A 19,863-nucleotide genomic window follows, 5' to 3' on the forward strand; every position below is an offset into this window, starting at 1 on the left:
TAGGAGCACTTAATTGAATCAGCAGCTTGGTCTGTAATGGTGAAAGACTTGCAAAGCTCTGTGTTATCTATGCCAACTCTGCCAAGTCTGCAAACGCGCACATGCTCGGCCTACAGTAGCTCTCTAATGTATAAGAGTACATTTGCTGCCCCCTTTTATGGACAACATTAAAAAGCAACAACCTTATCATATACATTATCATCAAAACCTGGTGCATCCACACCATGGCACACAGTTAGAGAAATCCGTTTAATGCATAGCTCTGTGATATGTGTAGTCAGTGTGCTAGATGGGCACAGAAATGTTAAAGCCGAACACCCTGCTGCTGGGCCAGTGGATGGAGGTGAGACATGTACAGTACAGTACCATATGGGTTAACACATTCTTGGAAGTGAAATCCCTACAGGCGCACTGCTGGGTGACATTAAGAAGGGGTAAAAAGCCAGGGCCGTTTTAAGGTCACCTTGCTGTTTCATCGGTACACTGTTCTCATTCTCAGGATGTTTTCCACAGGCCCTGCTCTACAGTATGTATGCCTGATCATTTGTATGCCCCAAATTCCAGGAGTCTAAAGACGTTTTGTTTTGTTAATGATTATGTTGTATTATTCAGTGTTTTTATCCCGGTTGTTAACAAAGCAATTGTTCAATTATTTGGATTCAATTGGCTGAGAGGGGCTGGAAATCACTCAGTGGGGAGAGTCGGCATGTTGACAGTCTCAGGTTGTTCCTGCTTGGCAGTGAAGTGGCAATTACTGCTTTAATTAAACACTGTTTTGTATTTGATTAGCAGCAGCAGCAAAAATATGGAAACATGGGTGTGAGGAAAAAAACAATTTTGTCTTTTTCCAGGTGACTCGGTTTTTCAGTTCTTCATTTCCCTCTTCCATCCTCATATGCAAGCGAAGAGCACGAAATCTCTCCGTTGACACTGCCTCCAAATTCTTGTTTTGCTGAGAGTCTGGGAAATTTAATTCAGAGTTCGGAGTGATTGCTCTTGCCATTGTCATTCGTGTAGGTTTTATTCATTTCTATTGCTTGAAAGGCTTATGATTTGGCCAGCTTTGATTTGCAAAATTTAAACCTTTGACCTTTGTGCCCATGGTGCCAGCTCTTTTTTTCTGGATCATTTGAAATCACTTCCCAATTTTTAAACTGTGTTTTTTAAATGTCAATATATCTGAGGTAGGAGTATCAGCTGGATCAGACTGTTAAACCGCAAGTGGAAAAATTCTACCTCGCCTGGAAAGATGTGTTACTGAAGCTGAACGTGTGAAGTATTCACTTTAATTTGGTCTTTTACTATGTTTAAATTTTCCAGGTTCTGAAAACGATAGCACTTTATTCACAACACAGGTCTGAGCTGCTTCAAGTTCCTTAGCTTGTCAGGTCATTCATCATGTCCCACTCTGTATCCGAACCAGACATCTGCCTTCATTCTGCGGTAAATAATGAAAAGTGTGTCTGCAGAAAAATCTTTCCTCTTGCAAATGCATGAGTTACAATACATTGTAACACATTATTCTGACTGACTGTAGGCCTCTCAAATATCAAAAAGTTTTTTATCACATTATTGTTTCATGTCATTTAAACAGTATGCTGGCCTAAAATACAGAACAGGATTTTTTTTTCTTATGAAATTAGGTTTTGCCTTTTCAGGGAAGCACATGTTTGCATTTCATACAGACTGTGCTTCCAATTTGTGCAGCAATTATACCTATAATTGAGTGTGCAGAATTTTCAAGTTGATGGCCTAACATTAGCCTGCCTTTTAAAAAGCACTATTTCTGATTTACTACCAGCACAGTTCACTCTTGTTTGCTCATGAATGCAGATGTCAACAGTGCCTGAATCCCAGAAGACAGCACTTCTCAGCTGAAACCAACAGACTGTTTGCCATCCCTTCAACCTTGCCCTTCATTCTCAGACAGCTGACATTTCTATCACACTGTAGTGTGTGGGTGGCATTGTGTAATACACACAAAAGACCGAGTAAAGATGACACACAGCAGTGAAGTGGCCTTCTGAGCAAAAGCGTGTGGCTTTTGGTTTGCTAATAAAAAAATGCTGAATGTTTTTTCCTTTTACTCTCAATGCTCAAAGCTTGGCCTCTTTGTTTTGTTAACTGCACAGGTCTGGGTGCTAGCACAATGGCCTCTGGAAAGATCAAAATATACAATCACAAACTTAAAACAGTTTTTTTATACAAGAGCAATCTGCATTTAACATTCTTGTGTTTTATTTTTTCTTGAATTGTGTTTATATTGATTTATCTGTACAGCTTATTCAAAGCAGCTTCTATTTGTACCCATTTATACAATTGGGTATCATGCTGAAAATAGGTGACATACCTAGATCAGAAGTACTTCCTCAAAGTCTTCACCTGGGACCTGAGTCCAGAGCTCTCACCACTCCAGTTGCCTCTGTGGAACAGGGAGAGACAATCTTGTTGCTTTGTATAGAAATGTTGTTGGTTTTTTTTCCTTCTAATGCTGTGACCGTGTTTACACTTGTTTTTTTTTAATACATATCACATTGAAATAAACCAGCCTTTTCATTTCAGTAACCATCTGTTGACATATATTGGCAAAGGGATTTTTGGAAGGGTTCGGTGTGGTGTTCTAATGCATATAGCATTTCCTGGGAGACTGTTCAGTATAATAATGGCTGACTCCTCTCTCTGCTCACAGGGTTCCTGCCCTCCCAGTGAAGAACCTAACTGGCTCTGGGCCAGTTCACCCTGCACTGGCAGGTAGGAGTGAAAACACACCAATGCACACCTACCAGCGTCCTAGACCTAAAGAGCTTCTGACTTCTCTAAACTGTTGTCGCGCAATGGACTTACAGATGGTGCAGAAACACTTCCACATGTAGCTCATTAAATATTCTGCCAAAAGTCAGAGCGTCGTTCAGCCCATCTACTGCTGCTTGCAACTAATTGTTCCTATACTTGGGGAAAAAACAGGGTATCAGCTTCAACAGCATATGTAGTTTGTTGACCAATATCATCTTACTAGTACCTTATATTGTACAGTTTTAACAGAACATCCATTGATGTGTCCTTATAACTGCAAATCCTAACATCCTTTTTGATTAATTTGTTGCTTCCCTACACGGTGAAGGAGATTTTAAATGTGTCAAATTACACATAGTTTTTCATAAATATCTTCAGCGTCTTCAGTTTGTTTTCTGTCTGCATGTAATACTCCAGCATTCTTGTGCATTAAACCTCATCTGCCAGCTTGTTACTTCTTCAATTGTATCTGCAGTGACTGCAAACCTTTTGGTTTGGCATAATCACCAAATGCCACTAGTTTACTAATTACACAATAATCTAGAATCACTAATGTCAATTTGGAAAACCTGTGATCCTCATACAGATCCCCGTGGTATTTCACAAATTACATTAGTTTAAATGTCTACTGCTTGCAATTTGACAATTACATTTTTAGGAGGAGATTTATTAAAAGCTTTCTGAAAACATACAGTGTTGTATGGTTTATGTGTTTTTCTTTCCTGTTGGTGCTTGTTCAAAAAGCTGTAATATGTTAGTCAAAATTTCCATCCATCCATTTTCTAACTGGTGCATCCAGTATAGGGCTACAGGGGACCTGGAGCCTATCTTGGCAAGCAACAGGTGCAAGGCAAGATACACCCTGTGGGGACTCCAGTCCATTGCAGGGCACACACATACTGTACACAAGCACAAACCCGCACACTCTCACACCAGGGACAGTTGTGATAGAAGCCTATCAGCATGTCTTTGGACTGCAGGAGGCAACCAGAACACCTGGAGGAAACCCATGCAAACACAGGGAGAACATGCAAACTCCACACAGACAGCACACTATGTCCCTGGGTCCCTGTTCCAAGCCCTGAGCACAGAGCTGTGAAGTAGCAATGCTAACTTCTGTGCAACCTAGACAAGCTCTTTTTTTCTAGAACTATGTCGGCTTTTTCTTTACCTGGCTTTACCATATATTGTACCCCTATTTTAGTTGCAATTCTCATTTCCAAAACCTGACACATTATAGAAGAAAGACTTATTGGTCTGTAGTTATGTGGCTCGTTTTTGTTCATCTTTCCGTGGACAGGCATCCCATCAGCAGTTCAGTAAAATCCCTGTAACGGAGTGTTTCTCCTTTAAGAAACCTCTTCCGGCCGGCTTGCACTGCCCCTCCGTGTGCCGTTCCTCGCCAGCCTGACCCCTTTGTGTCCGTGGACAGGCATGACCGGGATCCTGATGTGTGCCGCGGGGCTCCCGGTGTGTCTGACCAGGGCGCCCAAGCCCATCCTGCACCCGCCGCCCATCAACAAGAGCGACATGAAGCCCGTCCCGGGGGTGAACGGCATCCGACGCAAGACCAAGAAGAAGCACCTGAAAAGAGGTGAGGGCGGCAGGTGATGGCTGGACGGCGGCGTGCTCCCCCTCGCTCGGGGCTTGGGGATGCCCTGCGTGTCGCGTGGGAGTCCGGGATCTGGGCTCGGCTGCTGTGTAGTAACATGATGTCGTTTTGTATCAGTGGAGTAGAGCCACCAGTAAAATTGCTTGATGTCTTGTATCTGGGGATCACTGTTATGGATCTGGCCATTGTGTTTATCTGACTGAGAGAGAGACCTTCATTTATTTAACATCTCGTTGAGGCTTCCAGAGGCAAAAACTTTGAAACTGTTTGGTTGTGGGTAACACTTGTGTCGTATCTGAATGCTCCTCTGTGTTCTATATGGGAGATCGGCAAATGTTCTGCCTAGTTTCCATCATAAAAGCAGCGTATTTGTGCTGGGATTTCAGAGCTTTGGGTTAAACTACTGTAGATCAAGGCAGAATGCATCAGGTTGCTGTTAGGCAATTTGAGAGATTTTAACCTGCTTTGAAATAAAAGCAATCAGGAGCTGCTAGGTGCACAACATCCTGATAATTCAATTTCAAACTGGAGCCTGCTTTGTATTGTGATACCCCAACTGAATGAGACCATTAAAGGTTATTTGTATTCAGCACTCCCCTACTCCTTTTTCAAGTCCATTAAAAAAAATGTGTTTATAACTCAAGATCCCCCAGAGAATTAAGGATGATGACTCTGTTTTAGTACTTGTTACAAAGTTGACAGTGTTAGTCAGCGAGAAAGGAGCATTTCAGTACAGTGAAGTTCAAATGAATTGCACTCATGCTAGATAATGATATTCCTATAAAATGCCTGTAAAAGGCAGCTCTAAATTAGATTTAAACTAGACTTAAAGGGGTTCATGCACTGTAAATGACTGCAGATCTTTTGAAGAATATTTTCTGTGCTGTCCTGCACAAAAGAAAGATTCCTGATTGGCAGTGTTTGTGGGCAGAATGCAGATTGGGAGTGTCCTATGTGTTTTATTGGGTCAGTATGCGAGCTAAACTCACATAAACAGAGGTGAATCCCCAGATGAAAAGCAGAAAGAAGAAAATGTGTAACATTTAGACTTTTTTCCTTTCTGCCTTTCAGTGTGGACTTCACCTCTGCTTGCTTCTTATTTATTTTTCATGGTGAAGTGACAGGCTATTCAATTCCTAAGGAGCAAGAAAGGCAATTTCAGAACTACACAGCAATGAGAAAGAGGGTATGCACTTATCCGCTGCCTGAAAGACTGCCAAAGAGTGCCTCCCAGCCACAAGCACCCTGAACGCTCTTCATTCATAGCTGATTCCTGAGCCTCATTGCAGTCCTGAGGCAATCCTCATTCCTCAGAAACCTGGGATGCTCCGCCATGCCCAGCTGGCATGAAGGAAGGCACATTAATACGTTTGTCTAGAAGGAGATCTGGATTGAAAAACATTCCTGGAACAATATCTGGGACAATAAGTTCCCACAAATCCTAACCACGTTTACCAAAGTGCATGTGTGCCCTTGGGGTGTCACAGTCCTCTGGTAGTCTCAGAAGGAAGGGAGAGCAGTGGAGGGAGGGGAGGGGGGTTATTGTGGTTTGAAAAATCTAGAATTGTGTTAAATTTGCTAAAAAAGAACAAAATGACTGACCTGTGACAAAATATCTGCACCTTCCTGCGTGACTTCAGGCTAATGCTGAAAAGAGGATTATTATTTAAAAGTGGGACTGAGAGCCCCTGGGTCCTGCAGATGAAGCTATAAAACACGGAGGAATCATGCATAATTCAAAGCACTGCTCTGAAAAACCTCTTCTGTAATCTTATTACAACTTTAAGCTTAGACAACATCATCTGCTGTCTGTGCATTGTTCTAAAGCTCTGCAGTGAAGGACCCCAGTGACCCGGAGATTATTTTTGATATACCATTTAACTTACTATCTAACGAGAGAGCAGCTGTTCAGTTGCTTTATATAAAAAAAATCACAAACCCCTTAATGGTAGCCCTCAAGGACAATTAAGTGCATAATGAATTACATAATGCTTGCTCATTTCTCTGCGTAGTTTTACAGGTTGAATACAAACCGCTGTTATACACTGTATACTATAATGTCTAGAATACTGCAAAGCATATTTTCAGAAGTGTGCAAAAATAACAGAAGAAGGAAGTCTTGTGGTTAAAGGAAGTTTACCTATAGTTGATAAACTGTGAAGGCCTCTGAAAGCTGAACAATTCTAGCTGAACAAGTGTGCCTTTTCCCCTGATGTGTGTGTGAAGCTATGGAAGGTCAGACACAGTGTCTGGATGTCATCAGCGCCATTGCACTTGGGAGTTAATTGCAGGTGCTGATAAGAAAAAAGGGTCAACTGGTTGGAGCAATGAGATAAAACATCTCCTCTGCATGAGTTGCCAGTGCTGTGAAAGTCAATCGCTCTTTGCTTATTAAACCACCCCGTTGTAACAGAAATATGTACAACATACAGTACTGTAGGTATAATAGACAATTAGTCATGGAGCAGATAAAAGCAGAAAGTCTGTTGGTTCAGTTGAGATATTTGTTTTACAATGTCTATCTGAGATGAATCTGATCTTTCTGGTGATTAGAAATCTGAGGGGAAGATTGTTATGTTTTGTGCTGTTTGCTCTGTAATGATCAAATTAAAGGCAAAGACAAATTCTCCCCTGCTGGACTAAACAGGTTGAGGTGGCACAGATGTGAACAGATGTCCTGCCAGATAGTCTTTTATACTCTACAGCTTTGTTTTTTCCCTTTCCTCAGCATGTCCATTCACACTTCACCGAGTTTGGAAATGGTGCCCACTTTTCACAACCTTCCCTCTGACTCACTGACACCGACAAAATACCCAGCGGCTGACAGCACAGATCCCTTGACTTTAAAAACCTTTAAAAACCTGATCCATTCCAAAGCTTCAGCTTATTTTATAGGAGTTTTTGATAGTATTGCTCTATAAAAATCAGGCTACACTTCATTGGTTTTATCATTCTGCATTTTGTTTTTACAACGACTTTGAGATGATGCATTTTAAAGTGATCTGGTGAAATTATTATTATCCAGCACCTGCAATGGTGTTCCTCTTTTAGTGTATTTCAGTATGAATTACACAAAGGTACATTGCAGAATACAAAGGTGTTAGCAAGAGATGTTATGTTGTTTAAAGTTATACTCCTTCATTGCATTAAAGTTCCTTCAAACATTAACGTGTTTGAAGAAAGCCAACAGCACTTTCAAACAGGGGCTCCAAAGTTCATCCACAAAAGCTGTCTTGGAGAACAGACTTGGTCCTTTAATCCAGAGATTACTGCTTCCCAATTTCCCATCCGGGCTACTTTAATAGGCTATTCCATGTTAATGGCTGATACTGATAATTTACTGTCATTGATAGCGATCATTCATGGTTGTCTGATCGGAACAGCCACTGCTGTTATGTCTTGGGGTTCCTTTTAGCCTGCAGTGTTCCGCGAGAGCTGCGCTGCCATGTCCTGCAATCCTACAGCATAGATAGATAAGCAGATGGGCTCGCCATGCTGGCTTGTGGAGATGTGGGGGCGCACGTATGTTTCACTATGACCTCTGCTGTGATGGTAGGAGAGTCGTACAGTAGCAGCGACTAGTTCATTCTTTGCATTTACTGCATGCAGCACTTTTCACTGCAAATGATCTCAAAGATCTTTGCAAACAGGAGGCGACCAACCTGAGAAACAGTACCCCTGAAACTGGATGGTGAGCAGCAGCCCCTCCAGAATGTGCCAGCAGCACCACTCTACTCTGCATTTCCAAACTGGAAGCTCTTGGAAAAGAAAATAACTGCTGATTCTATTCTAAAAATGTTGCCAGAGGGCACCTCTCATATGTTCGTGTCCTTTTTCTTGCAGGAAAGAACCCAGAGGACGTAGTGCGGAGATACACCGAAAAAGTCAAAGTTGTCCCCGATGAGGTAAGGGACAGATCTCCATAGCTGTTTTTTTTTCCTGAAAGATGTACTTGATGTTTGCAATACTGCATAACAACATACTCTTATACCACTGGTCTTAGCATAGAGCATCCCAACGTGCCTTATTGTATGTGAAAAACATAGCAGGAATGTTACAGTACGTCTGATGCGATAATCAGTTCTGAATCAGTAACTCACTTTCATGTACTGTGCGTGGTATAAAAGTCATCTGGCCCAGTAATCATCGATCTGGAACTGATTGATATTAAATGACATTTTCCAATTATTCCAAGAAAGAAAAACACAAAATGCATATATTGCCTCAAAACTGATGATAATCATGTTGCTATATTTAAGCCATAGTACACAGGTCATAGTGCATAAAAACTGAGTATGTAATGAGTATGAAAAATCCACCAAGATTGTACGGACACCCTTAGTTTCACAAGCATACTGTAGGTTTCTGGAGAATCCAGCAAAAAGCCTGATGCATTTCTTTCCAAATGGCTCCTGATTCAAGTCCTGGATAGTGCATCTTCACTTTCTTTTATCAAGGAGGTCCTGTTCTAATTAAATCTGCTTTAGGACTTTTTGATTTGTGCTCACCATGAAACACTTTATCGGCATCCACTACGAGCCTTCAGAGCTTTTACCCAACTATTGCAAAAGAAAAGATGGTCTCCTGGCAAACATCTGCTGTCATGTGAGGGTAGACATGATGTGGTTAGCAGTTTGCACAGCATTATTTGGCAAACAATGTGGAATTTTGTCATACAGTGTCCCATTACAGGAAGCCTGGAATTTCTCCTGTGTGTTTTTCTAATGGGCTTCTATTTCTATGTCTTATTTTCTATGTCGTCGATATGCTAGTTAAAGTATTTATGCATATTTATTCCTAGGGTGTAAAACTCAACACAAACTGCATACTAGCCTCATCATGGAGGTTGTGGGGATTTTACTGGGACTGAGTTTATTCACTGTGACTAAAAGACCCACTTTTGTGTAGTCCTGACGAATAAGGCCATATCCAATCCTTTATCACAGATAATAGTGAAGGTGATACCCTAGCAAGCTACTTATTTCCTTTTGTCCTTCAACTCTCCATTCGTATCATCCAGGGTGCTGAAACCCACTCAGTTTGCACTTCGCCCTGCTTTTCACAACTGCTTTCCTGGTCAGGACTGGTCAGGGCCCAGCTTGACTGGTCAGTGTTGAGAGGTTTACAGTATGATTCCGCTCAAACCATTTCAGCAGAATCCACTGCTCTTTTAACACCTTCCATCCTGGAACTGTAATCTCCATCTTGCCATATCACTGAAGAAAAATCACCCAGCTCAAAGAGGGGCAGGGACAGGAATTTGTCTGTATTTTGGTCTTCCAGATCTACAGAGCCTGATGTAGACAGTCACACAGGCGTAGTAAATAATGTGTCATCAAGGCTGTCTCAGATTTCCTGCTATCATTGAAATAATCCTACTGTGGCCATTTGCAATCTTGTAAGATTTCCCTTGTCGTTTTGAAACGGCACAAATGGTCTTAAAAAAAGCCCATATTGTTCTCTAGTGGCCCATGTGCTTTGCAGGGATAGGGGCCCAGTGGCAACAGAAATGGGATGAATTAGTGCAACTGTGCAAATAGTGAGCTGGAAAGCCATCCCTTCAATATCCTCCCCCAGCCTGGCATATCCGCCTAAGCGTGTGTATTTGCTTTCAATGCTACACTTTTTTTTTAACCAAAAACAAAATATTACAAATACAATTGGTCTCCAATATTCTCCAAACACAGCCATTATGTTTTCACTGCAGTGAAACTATGTTGTAATAAACAACTTAATAGTGTAATGCTGACAATAGCACTTCAGATAAAAGCTGCACAGCTGTTAAATAATATGTATTTTTACCTTTGAAATCAAAACACAAAATCACATACTGTACATCACAAAATAAAGCAAATTAGCCTTTTTTGATAGTTACAGTATATTCATCTCACATTTCAGTTTAGAGAAGCATGAAAAGTTATTTTTTGGAAAGCTGAGAAACCCGATTAATGTGCTGTCTTCATAAAACATATTTTTTATACTTGTTCAATCACTTTCAAACTTTTTTTAAATGATAGCATACCTTTTATAGAAAACCTGGATAAAGACATTTACATCCTAAGTGTATCACAACTTGACCAAATTGACCATTGAAGAAAGACAATAAAATGCATCTGTGTTTTTTTCCTGATTTTGTTCTGGATATTTCTTTCTAAAGTGTGTACTGAGAAACACATATAAAACATCTGAAGGTTCAGACAGGATGTCAAAGAGGTTTCTTTTTGATTCAAGACCCCACCCAGGTCTGTAGTTTGTGTAGTTTCCAGATACTTCAAGATTTTAAAAGGCCCATGCTTTCCAGGAGGGCATTGTCCTTGACTTCCATGTTTTTGGGGTGGGAGGTGGAGAAGATTAAAAGCATGCTGAAGGAAGCACAGCAGGGTGGTGAGAGGTTGTAGATAAGGTCTTTGGGCAAAAGTACTTAAGAGGCACAAGTGATAATTTTTTTTCTGGGAAAGATAGGAATTTTATTATGAATAAACAATGATGCACAGTGTTGTAAAGTGTGGTCTGAGCTGATGCAGCAGCAGGCAGTGAGACGGAGTGCCAATGTGCCCGTTTGTCTTTGGTTCCTCCCTGCCAGGACTGCACAATCTGCATGGAGAGACTAGTCACCTCTTCTGGCTACGAGGGCGTGCTGAGTCACAAGGGGGTCAAGCCGGAGCTGGTGGGCAAGCTGGGCAAGTGTGGGCACATGTACCACCTACTCTGCCTGGTGGCCATGTACAACAATGGCAACAAGGTAAGAGCCCTTCTGAGCGAATCCGTGACACCCATGGTTACATGTGCCAGGGGTGTGGCGCTGCGTCTGCATTGCCGTGGTTATTTCTTTCAGAAGGGGCCAGGGAATTTTCTATTAGTCTCTTTCAGTGTTTCTAAAGTCAATGCTTTTTGTAAAGCCTCTCAGAAGATTTCTTATACATCCGTTTGCTGTGACTTTTCTCACGGAGTCCTTGTGAGCTCTGCTTGAGGATGTTCTGATACAGTAGCTTGGCCATGACTTGTTGAGGTTCCTCAGTGGCCCATACCTCCAGGGTTTAGTGGGTCCAAAACTGGACCCAACTGTGACTTATCACTTAAAGTAAAGCAGTTTAAAAACTAAAACTTAATCAATTCTCTGTCCAAACTCTGCTGTTTGTGCCTTTGCTTGCTGTGCAGAAAGTATCAGACTTTGATGACAGTGCATGATTTACAGGCTGTTTGTGTAGCTGGCACCTGTCCCACATTGGCGCAAACTAAATCGATGAATGATTGGTGACCCCACCTCTGGGAGAATGTAAAATGGAAAGAATGAAGCATTGCAGAACAGTATGACGTCTTAACTGGCCAGGGCGGTGTGCTTGTGCTCCCAGGACGGCAGCCTGCAGTGCCCCACGTGCAAGGCCATCTATGGGGAGAAGACAGGGACACAGCCCCCTGGGAAGATGGAGTACCACGTGATCCCTCACTGCCTGCCCGGCTACCCTGAATCCAAGACCATCCGCATCGTGTATGACATTCCTGCTGGGATCCAGGTGAGTCTCCCCGCATTCAAACGCATCCATCTAAGCTAAGTCCCTTCAGCGTCATTCCTATGTGTGGCAGACCATTGCGTTTTCTGGGAAGGTTATTTCTGTTAACACTACTTGAGGGCAGTATGTAATGGGTTGTCATCTGAATGGTCTGATAAGTAACAGTGAGCAGCTTTTCTGTATCTTCCCAGCATTGGGCTAAATTATGCCAGTTATATATTTTCTAATTATACTGTATGTACGTCCTCTATGGATGTACTATAAGTAGTCAATTATTGATATATCTATATTGTTCCTTCAAAAAGTATTCAGACCATTGTATGCTCCTTTTTTGTTTTGTTGTGTGCAGTTCTGACACTTTGAAGTAGAAATTAATACAATGAAAAGGATGTGTTAAGTGAAATTTGTCATTTTTGCTGTATGCTAAGGAAATTTATATTTCAAATAAAAAAGATAATAAGAGGCAAAGGTATACAATTTCAGTTTATGTTTCTGGGTATTATTTTGCATAGATGTTTAGCCATGTTAGGACCATGAACCATTTAGCCATGTCCTTTGTTGTGCTAAATTTCAGTTTCAGGTTAGCAGATGTATTCGAACAAATGACTGCCAAGTGTTTCTAATTGCTCAGGTGTTGCAGTAATTATGAAAACACGAAAGAGCTATGAATGTTTGACCTTGGTTCCAGCCTTTGGAGTTTACTTTTTGGTTCTTCCTCTTGAGTTCCTCTTCTTGAGAAGGCATGAACCAAGATGAACACGTTCATTTGAGACCCATCTCATGCTCTGCATGGAATTTGCAACAAAACATTTCCAGTAGGTGATACTGTAAAAATGTGGCAAAAGGTGAAGTGGTCAGATGAGACCAAACAGAAATCTTCTGGTCTAAATGCAAACCATCGCATCTGACACAAACCCAACATAGTGCATCACTCAGTCAACACCATCCCTGTAGTCAACAGGTTGGTAGTGATTCAAAGAAAATTTATTCAGCTGCATCAGACTACTTTTACATTTTGAAAGCAAAGTAATTACTGTAAAGAGCTGAAGCGACTTTCTGTTCTTTCTAAGAGTAATCTAGAGCTAGGGAAAAAAATCCTCTTATCAAATGTTCCATTTTATTCACTTTTATTTTGTATTCTAGAGTTGTAATAATCTCTATATTTTAGGGAATCTAAGAAGCCAGGAATTTCTTCACCGTTCCTAACATAATGAAATTAGATATTTTAAAACTTTAAAACAGGTTTAACATGTAGTTTAGATGCAGATCTTAGTATCTGAGCCTCGCAGTGCTGACCCCTGAACCCCATGTTGGTGTACAAATGCATCTTTTCCATTTTTAGATGTGAAATGTATCCATCAGTCTGATTAACCGGTTCCATACACTTGGAGAAATAGTAACTTTTTATGCAGTGCTTAGTTATTTAGGAACTGTATTCTTTCACATCATATAACACTGTGAAATACGGTATGGCCAGTATGCAGTATCTCTGTTGTTTCTTTGTTCTTGCATTTCAGACAGAAATAGCTTCTAAGACAAATTCCTGAATAGAATTGCCAATACAAGTGTGGGGAAGATAAATTGGCATCACACACATTGAAATGTCTATTGTTATGGTTGCATAAAAGGAGACCTGTTTATAGTGCTCTGAACATTCTAGAGCAAAGGAGTTCTCTCCAAGGAGCTCTTTCAAAAGCAGTTTCCAGTTGGAATCTGTAGATTTCATTACAAAGAGCAAACAAAGCTAAGGTATTGGAAAACCACATAGGAGGAGAATAGCGGAATAATGAAGAAAGTAGAAAATGGTTGTATATGATGCAGTATGAATGAGTTATTTAACTTAGCAATGACTGACGACATATTATACAAAACAGCTCAACGAGTGAGGATAGATTTGAATTTTGTGCACAGTTTGTCCAGATGTCTTGGAAATTCCAATTTTGTTTTTAAATTTAGAATATGATACTAAAAATCATCAAATATTTTGGCTTACATTTCTGTCCGATTTGAACCCCAGTCCCCCATGGCCTCAGCTTGCAGCTACGCGTCGCATGCTCTTACAGGGGGAATAATGAGGAAGTGCAGACAGACTCGCCCTCCCCACCCACCTCTCAGCCATTCCACTTTTACCACATCATGGGCTGGACAGCAAGGGCACGGTGGTTTAGCCCCCTTGCAGGAGAGGCGTGGCCCTCATTGACAACGCTGCAAGCCTGCGAGGGATAACTAGAGCAGAGAAAGTCCTGCCAGCTCATCCTGGCCCACTCAGAGAGGTGCTCAGCCACTTGGGAAGCCCCAGCGACTCACAGAGTGACGCTGACTCCGGCTCAGACCTGTGGCGCCTGCATCACAGAGCTCCGCCTCCCCTCGGGTGAGCACCTCAACTGGTTGAGCCTTTCAAGAGGCTACTTAAGGATAATTGTTTACACACCCCTGATGTTTTGAATTGGGCTTGCACAGCAGTCCCAAAGTTCCCACACTAACACATTAGCGATGTGTTTGTGGGGAAATTATCAGTATTCTGTGTGCATCCTGCGTGGTGAGCAATGCCAAGCTCACAGATAGCAGCAATGCTTTCTGCTGCCTGCTCCATCTATGCTTGGTGCTGTGTCACATTTATGGGTGTCGATGCTGCACAATTTCAGCAGTTGAGCTTGATAAACTGAGTCGCAACGCACCTCCTGAGATGGAACCCCTTAGTCGGAAGACAGGAATTCCCAAGGGCTGGCTGCACACCTGGTGTGGCTGTACATTTTCAGGGACATTAATCATAGCTGAAGCTGACAGATGTGCACACGCCCAGTCAATGAAGTAGGCCAGATACAGAATCTAGGCTAGACTCTTCACCTGTCATCCATTTCCATTGACGTTGTAGCACCATCAACACTGGAATAAACCAGGCTTGGACTATGAGTAAAGGGTGTTTAACTATAGAAAAGGGGTATAGTCACATATGGTAGTGGTGAAATGTTGCTAAGTACAACCATCTAAGAAGCAAACTGAGTGATTTAATGTTTCTTCTGTAAATACTTTTCTCTAGTCCTGCCTCTTCAACTCAGTTTTCAGGTTTTCAGGAAAGTATGAGATTGGGAAATAAAAGATGGAATTTCAGCTCTAATAAACAATGTCAATTAAGGAACTGAAGGGTTTTTAAAATATACAGTACTGTAACGCTTACGGCCGACAGGCACTGTGTAAGAGCCGGCTTACCAGAGCAGGTGACGTCACCGCCCTTCCCTGTGATAGCAGGACCACAGCTACTGGGCTGTAGAGAGATCTCTCTTTGGCTCACTGGGCTGGGTCCCTGTTGAGTGACGCGGGAGTCCCGGGTTCGAGCCCCCGGCGGTGGGGGGCCGACCTAATGCGGCAAGGGTGCCTGCTTGAATCCCCGTTGCGTTACAGTATATAGGATTTAGGTTTTATCTTAACACGTCTTTTGTTTCCTCCCGATTAATAGTATTTTAGCATTTTTCCTTAGGAATTGAATTGATCATGTGGGAAGAGTCCCAGAGCTGATGGGCTTAAATTTGATTAGCGTCCCTTTAAAATCTCATAGAACACACATTGTGATTTAATAGCTCTTCTGTTTGTGTGGTGGGAATAAGGTTAGGCTTAGCCTATGAGGCCAGTGGCCCTTGTTCTAAGTTTACCTGCTGTAAACTCTCATTTTTGATCTACTGAAGAAATGAGGTCAATCTGTTCAGGCAGATCTCCCAGTGTGGTGCTTGTTAACTTGTACTGTATGAAATCGGTCTGCATAAATAACCCAGACCATTGCTAATTAAATCCCTGGTGCAGTGTTAATCTAATCTATTTTTAAACAAATAAAGTGGATGAAAGTAGGCTTATGTATTGGAATGGAGTTCAGGAGCCAATGTAAATGAGGTCAGAAAAACATTGAGGTGGGTAAATAGTGTAAGATAGGGTCCTTCAAAAGCTTAAGTGCTTCATGCTGCTAGAATTTTAGCACCTTCAGGGCCAGATCTTGTGCAGATATTAGTCACTCTCAGCTACCAATTTATACAGTGGGGTCTATCGGTACAATGATGTGAGGCGCCTCTTTTGAGGATGTAGCCTTGTTGTCCATTTTTGGCTTGAGTCCACAAATCTCTGGTAATGGGAGCAATAGCCACTCAGCAGGCTGGATCCAGCAAAACACTTGTGCTTTGGAGAGCAAGCACTGTCTTGGAAATGATTATATTTAAAAGAAAAACTAAGGAATCTGAAATGCCATGCTTATCCAGCAGAGATGATTCAAAGCAGGCAGAGAACTTTTGAAGTCTCTGCTAACAAGAAGAAACTGTTTTCTGTCATTTACTTTAGACAGGTATTGGCACAGTTAATAACTATTTCCCCTAGAGCATCTTACCACACCAGTAGGGAGAAGAAGTGTTCAACCACTGTAGAAAAGTCAAGTTTCACAAAATATGTTTATTGCACTTAACACTTAAATAAGATAAATTGGTGCCCTTTATCATATAAAGAATTCCATTACTCATGTCTGAATGTGCAGCGTAGCAGCTGTAATTTGAGCCGTTTACGAAAGGACTATTGCTCATACTTACTTTGTCGTGAACACTAGAGTAGATGCATCCAAAACCCACTCAAACACAAAGTTGTCACATGTTCATCAGTGGGCTGCATTCTGACCTAAACCTGAAAAGAAACAACATGGGGGATATTGACACTGAGGGAAATGGAGATATCAGGTCATTTTGCGTTGGAACATTGTATCTGCAATGGTACTCTTGTCTGGAAACACAATGTGAAAGGCAGCGGCTGGCAGACTGGCAGAAGCTCTGAGGATGCTATCATTTTGGCAAGCAGTGGAAGAATGATACCTTTGTAGGAAAAGACCCCCTGCTGAGCGCCCCCTGCTGGTCCCACTAACACCTCTTCCAGCAGTAACCTCAGCTTTTCCAGGAGTCTCCCACCCGGGTACTGGCCAGGCTCATGCCTGCTGAGCTTCGATGGGCTGCCAGCTGTGAGTTGCTAGGTACATCAACATGCAGCTCACTACACAAAAATGTTTGTGTTTTTTCATTACTTTTTACTTTACTTCACATTTACATCACTTCATTACTTCTTCAGTGGATTAATTATTTAGTGCAATCATTTGTACATGTACGGTAACATTTTTCAGTCCTGCTCTCAGAAATTTAGCAAATATTTATGAATCAAAGGTCATTACATAAGCAAATAATGAGATCAATTAAATAATTGGGGTCAAAGTATGAAATTAAAACCATCTACTGTCTTCTCTATAGTACTAAAGCGAGTATCCCTTAGTTGCAGTATGATCTGAAACTGTTTTAGTCTGTCTTTAGTTTTCCCAAGGTGGTTGTTGAGAAGTTTTTTAAGGGTTTTATGACTGTGACAGCAATGAAGTGCTGGAGGAGATAAATGTCTCCAAGATTAACTGAGCCTCTATATCTGAGACAAGCCAGTCTTACAAATATACTACTTCTGTTAGCTTTTAAGCAATGCGCCAAAAACCTTCTCATTCATAAGAGATTCAACTGATTATTTTATATTATTTATGGTTAACATCTTCAGCATCTAAAAAGGATAGTGGTTGAAAGGCACTAGAATTTAATGTCTTCATAGATTTTTCAGCAGTGTAAAAGGGGAATGTTTAAATTTAATTTCAAATTATATTAAAACAACAACCTTTGTTCTTCCAAATTCTAGAATGCAGGGTTTTAGGGAAAGCTCTCACTGTTGTCTCACTTTCTGTTTTCTGTAGTATTTATAGTACCTCCGCAACATACTGTTCTGTATACCAAAGAAAACTCTCTTCTTGACAGTGATCCCAATAACGAATATAATGAACACATCTGTAATTGTTGGTTCTACATAATCAGATGAAGTAAGAAGCATTATTAAAGATGAACCTGCAGTCATTTGCAATCATTAATGTTATGCTCAAAAAACACCTAACAGACCCACTAACTCAGCCTTTAATGCTCCTGTCACACTGGCAGGTTTGGGCTTTACTGCATGAATACGGAATGGAGTTCAATTTCAAAGAAGCTAGCAGGTGCCGACTGGCTCGTAAATAGCCATTTTATACAGCCTGTTGAAAGCTACAGGATACAGCTTTCCACAGAGCAACATCACTCATGTCAGCCTGCAAATAGACTGCTGTGTCTGCTTTGCAAAAGAATAAGGAAATATTTTCTTCTACCTCAGAAATAATTGTTTTAAAATTGTTGAGAATTGTCTGCATTAATTTGCAAGTATTGTACAGTACAAGGCACAGTTCCTTTTCTTAATGTATGTTATACTACTCTGTGGCGTTATACTAGTCTTTTAAGTTTGGTAAGATCGTATTCTTCCACAAAAATCATGGGGCCTATCAATTGGCTCGACCAGATCTATGGTCCAGTCATTACAAGTAATGAGCTTTCTGTGACTGTATTTTCTTGGCCACACACCTGACAGCAACTATGCATAGATGTGGTCATAGTGAACAAGACTAATGGGTCTTGGCTTTCTGGCAAACACCAGTGCCAGCAACCTCGCTGGCACCCGCGGGCGCGCAGTGACATCACTGTGCTGCAGGATCCTCCACTCAGCATGAACTCTCCTGTCTGGCGCTGTGGAACGATGGGTCACACGGGCATCTACCCAACCTCACTGTTCCTGTGCAGTAGAGGAGCCACTGTTGGGAGTCAACTAGCAAAACAAGAATCTGTGATTTTGATTTGGGTGAAAATGAAAAATGAAAAATAGGATGAGACAAACATGCTTGCAGTTTTTTTTTACAAGTTGGTAGCACTTTAGAATAGAGGTTTAAAATGCTGTTTATAAAATATTTGATGCAGTACATGGATAACAGTGAAGTATGAATAGTAATACCAGCACAACCAGTGATGATGACAAAACTTCTGCTGATGACTAATTCTACGTCTGTAAGAACATCCTGATCCTGATCTGTATCCCACACTCTGAGGTTATTCACAGATGGTATCGTATTCACAAAGAATACATCTGTATGCATGCTTTATGTCACAGTTTGAGCTTGCACAACGGGCATGACATAAAGCAGGTCCACTTGTGTTTATCATGTTTTGTGAGCTTGAAGTTGAAGCTGGAGCCAGAATGCCGGGCAAATTCGAAGGCTGAGTGGATTAATCCAGTGCAGGCAATGGCGCTGAAAGAACAACGTGTGATCTAACGATGTATAGAAATCTGCATTTTTTTTCTGCCCCCAGACTAATGAGCACCCAAACCCTGGAAAGAAATTCAGTGCCAGGGGCTTCCCCCGACACTGCTACCTGCCAGATAACGAGAAAGGCAGAAAGGTAAGTCACAAATTTAGCTGGACCTGCTGCTAGGAATGACCAGGGGTGTTGATCTTAGAAGTACAGTAACAACAGGGTGCCTCATCAGTTAAAGTCTCCTCTTAGAATGCAGGAGGTCACTCTTTAGCCCAGAGCATGCTTTTCAAATCCAGCATGTGTCAATAACTAGTTAACTCTTTAATTTCAATCCCATCTCCATGAGATGTAGTTTTTTACTGTAAAAGCACTAAATTAAATGACAAAGGTTAATTCATATGATAGTCTCAACCCATAAGGTGCTTAAAGTACTTCAGCTTAGGACTCGTAGCTCATAAGTCCTTTAGCACTGTGATCATCATGTTTTCTCACACCATGTTGTGCTTTAATGCTTGATTGTAAAAGCTGATGAAGATGGGGGACCAGGGTTGCCTTCTTCTGCATAGAAGAAAATACTAATACTGCCGCAGCATCATGACAACGTGACTAATGTTGCATTGCCAGCAAACCAAGATGTAAAACTTTTTAGTTGCCATATTTTCACTATTAGCTATAGCAAAATATGCAGCACGGTTGGCACTGTATTGTTTCATCTTCCTCAGATTGGATTGTTGGCATCACGTAACCCAGCTGGCATACGCACGGGCGTCCTACTGCCGCTCTG

At 41.5% G+C, this 19,863-nt stretch overlaps 1 protein-coding gene and 1 long non-coding RNA gene across 3 annotated transcripts in view; one reads left to right on the forward strand and one right to left on the reverse strand.

Annotated features, from left to right (window-relative positions):
- Positions 1-19,863, forward strand: part of dtx1 (deltex 1, E3 ubiquitin ligase) — a 96,616-nt gene that overhangs the window by 69,089 nt on the left and 7,664 nt on the right. For both annotated transcript variants that reach the window (XM_015366163.2, XM_015366161.2), the window contains exons 4-9: positions 2,690-2,751; positions 4,226-4,387; positions 8,249-8,310; positions 10,989-11,147; positions 11,758-11,919; positions 19,134-19,223. In XM_015366163.2, coding sequence (XP_015221649.1) covers positions 2,690-2,751; positions 4,226-4,387; positions 8,249-8,310; positions 10,989-11,147; positions 11,758-11,919; positions 19,134-19,223 — 697 coding nt within the window. The remainder of the gene's footprint in view (positions 1-2,689; positions 2,752-4,225; positions 4,388-8,248; positions 8,311-10,988; positions 11,148-11,757; positions 11,920-19,133; positions 19,224-19,863) is intronic.
- On the reverse strand, positions 1,000-18,756 carry LOC138224501 (uncharacterized). The gene is made up of 5 exons (XR_011183000.1): positions 18,354-18,756; positions 16,758-16,908; positions 16,482-16,572; positions 2,351-2,422; positions 1,000-1,438 (listed from the first exon to the last, which is right to left on the reverse strand). It is a non-coding gene; the product is annotated as an uncharacterized lncRNA (long non-coding RNA).

Source organism: Lepisosteus oculatus, chromosome 22 (genome assembly GCF_040954835.1).
Source record: "Lepisosteus oculatus isolate fLepOcu1 chromosome 22, fLepOcu1.hap2, whole genome shotgun sequence".
Lineage (NCBI taxonomy): Eukaryota > Metazoa > Chordata > Actinopteri > Semionotiformes > Lepisosteidae > Lepisosteus > Lepisosteus oculatus.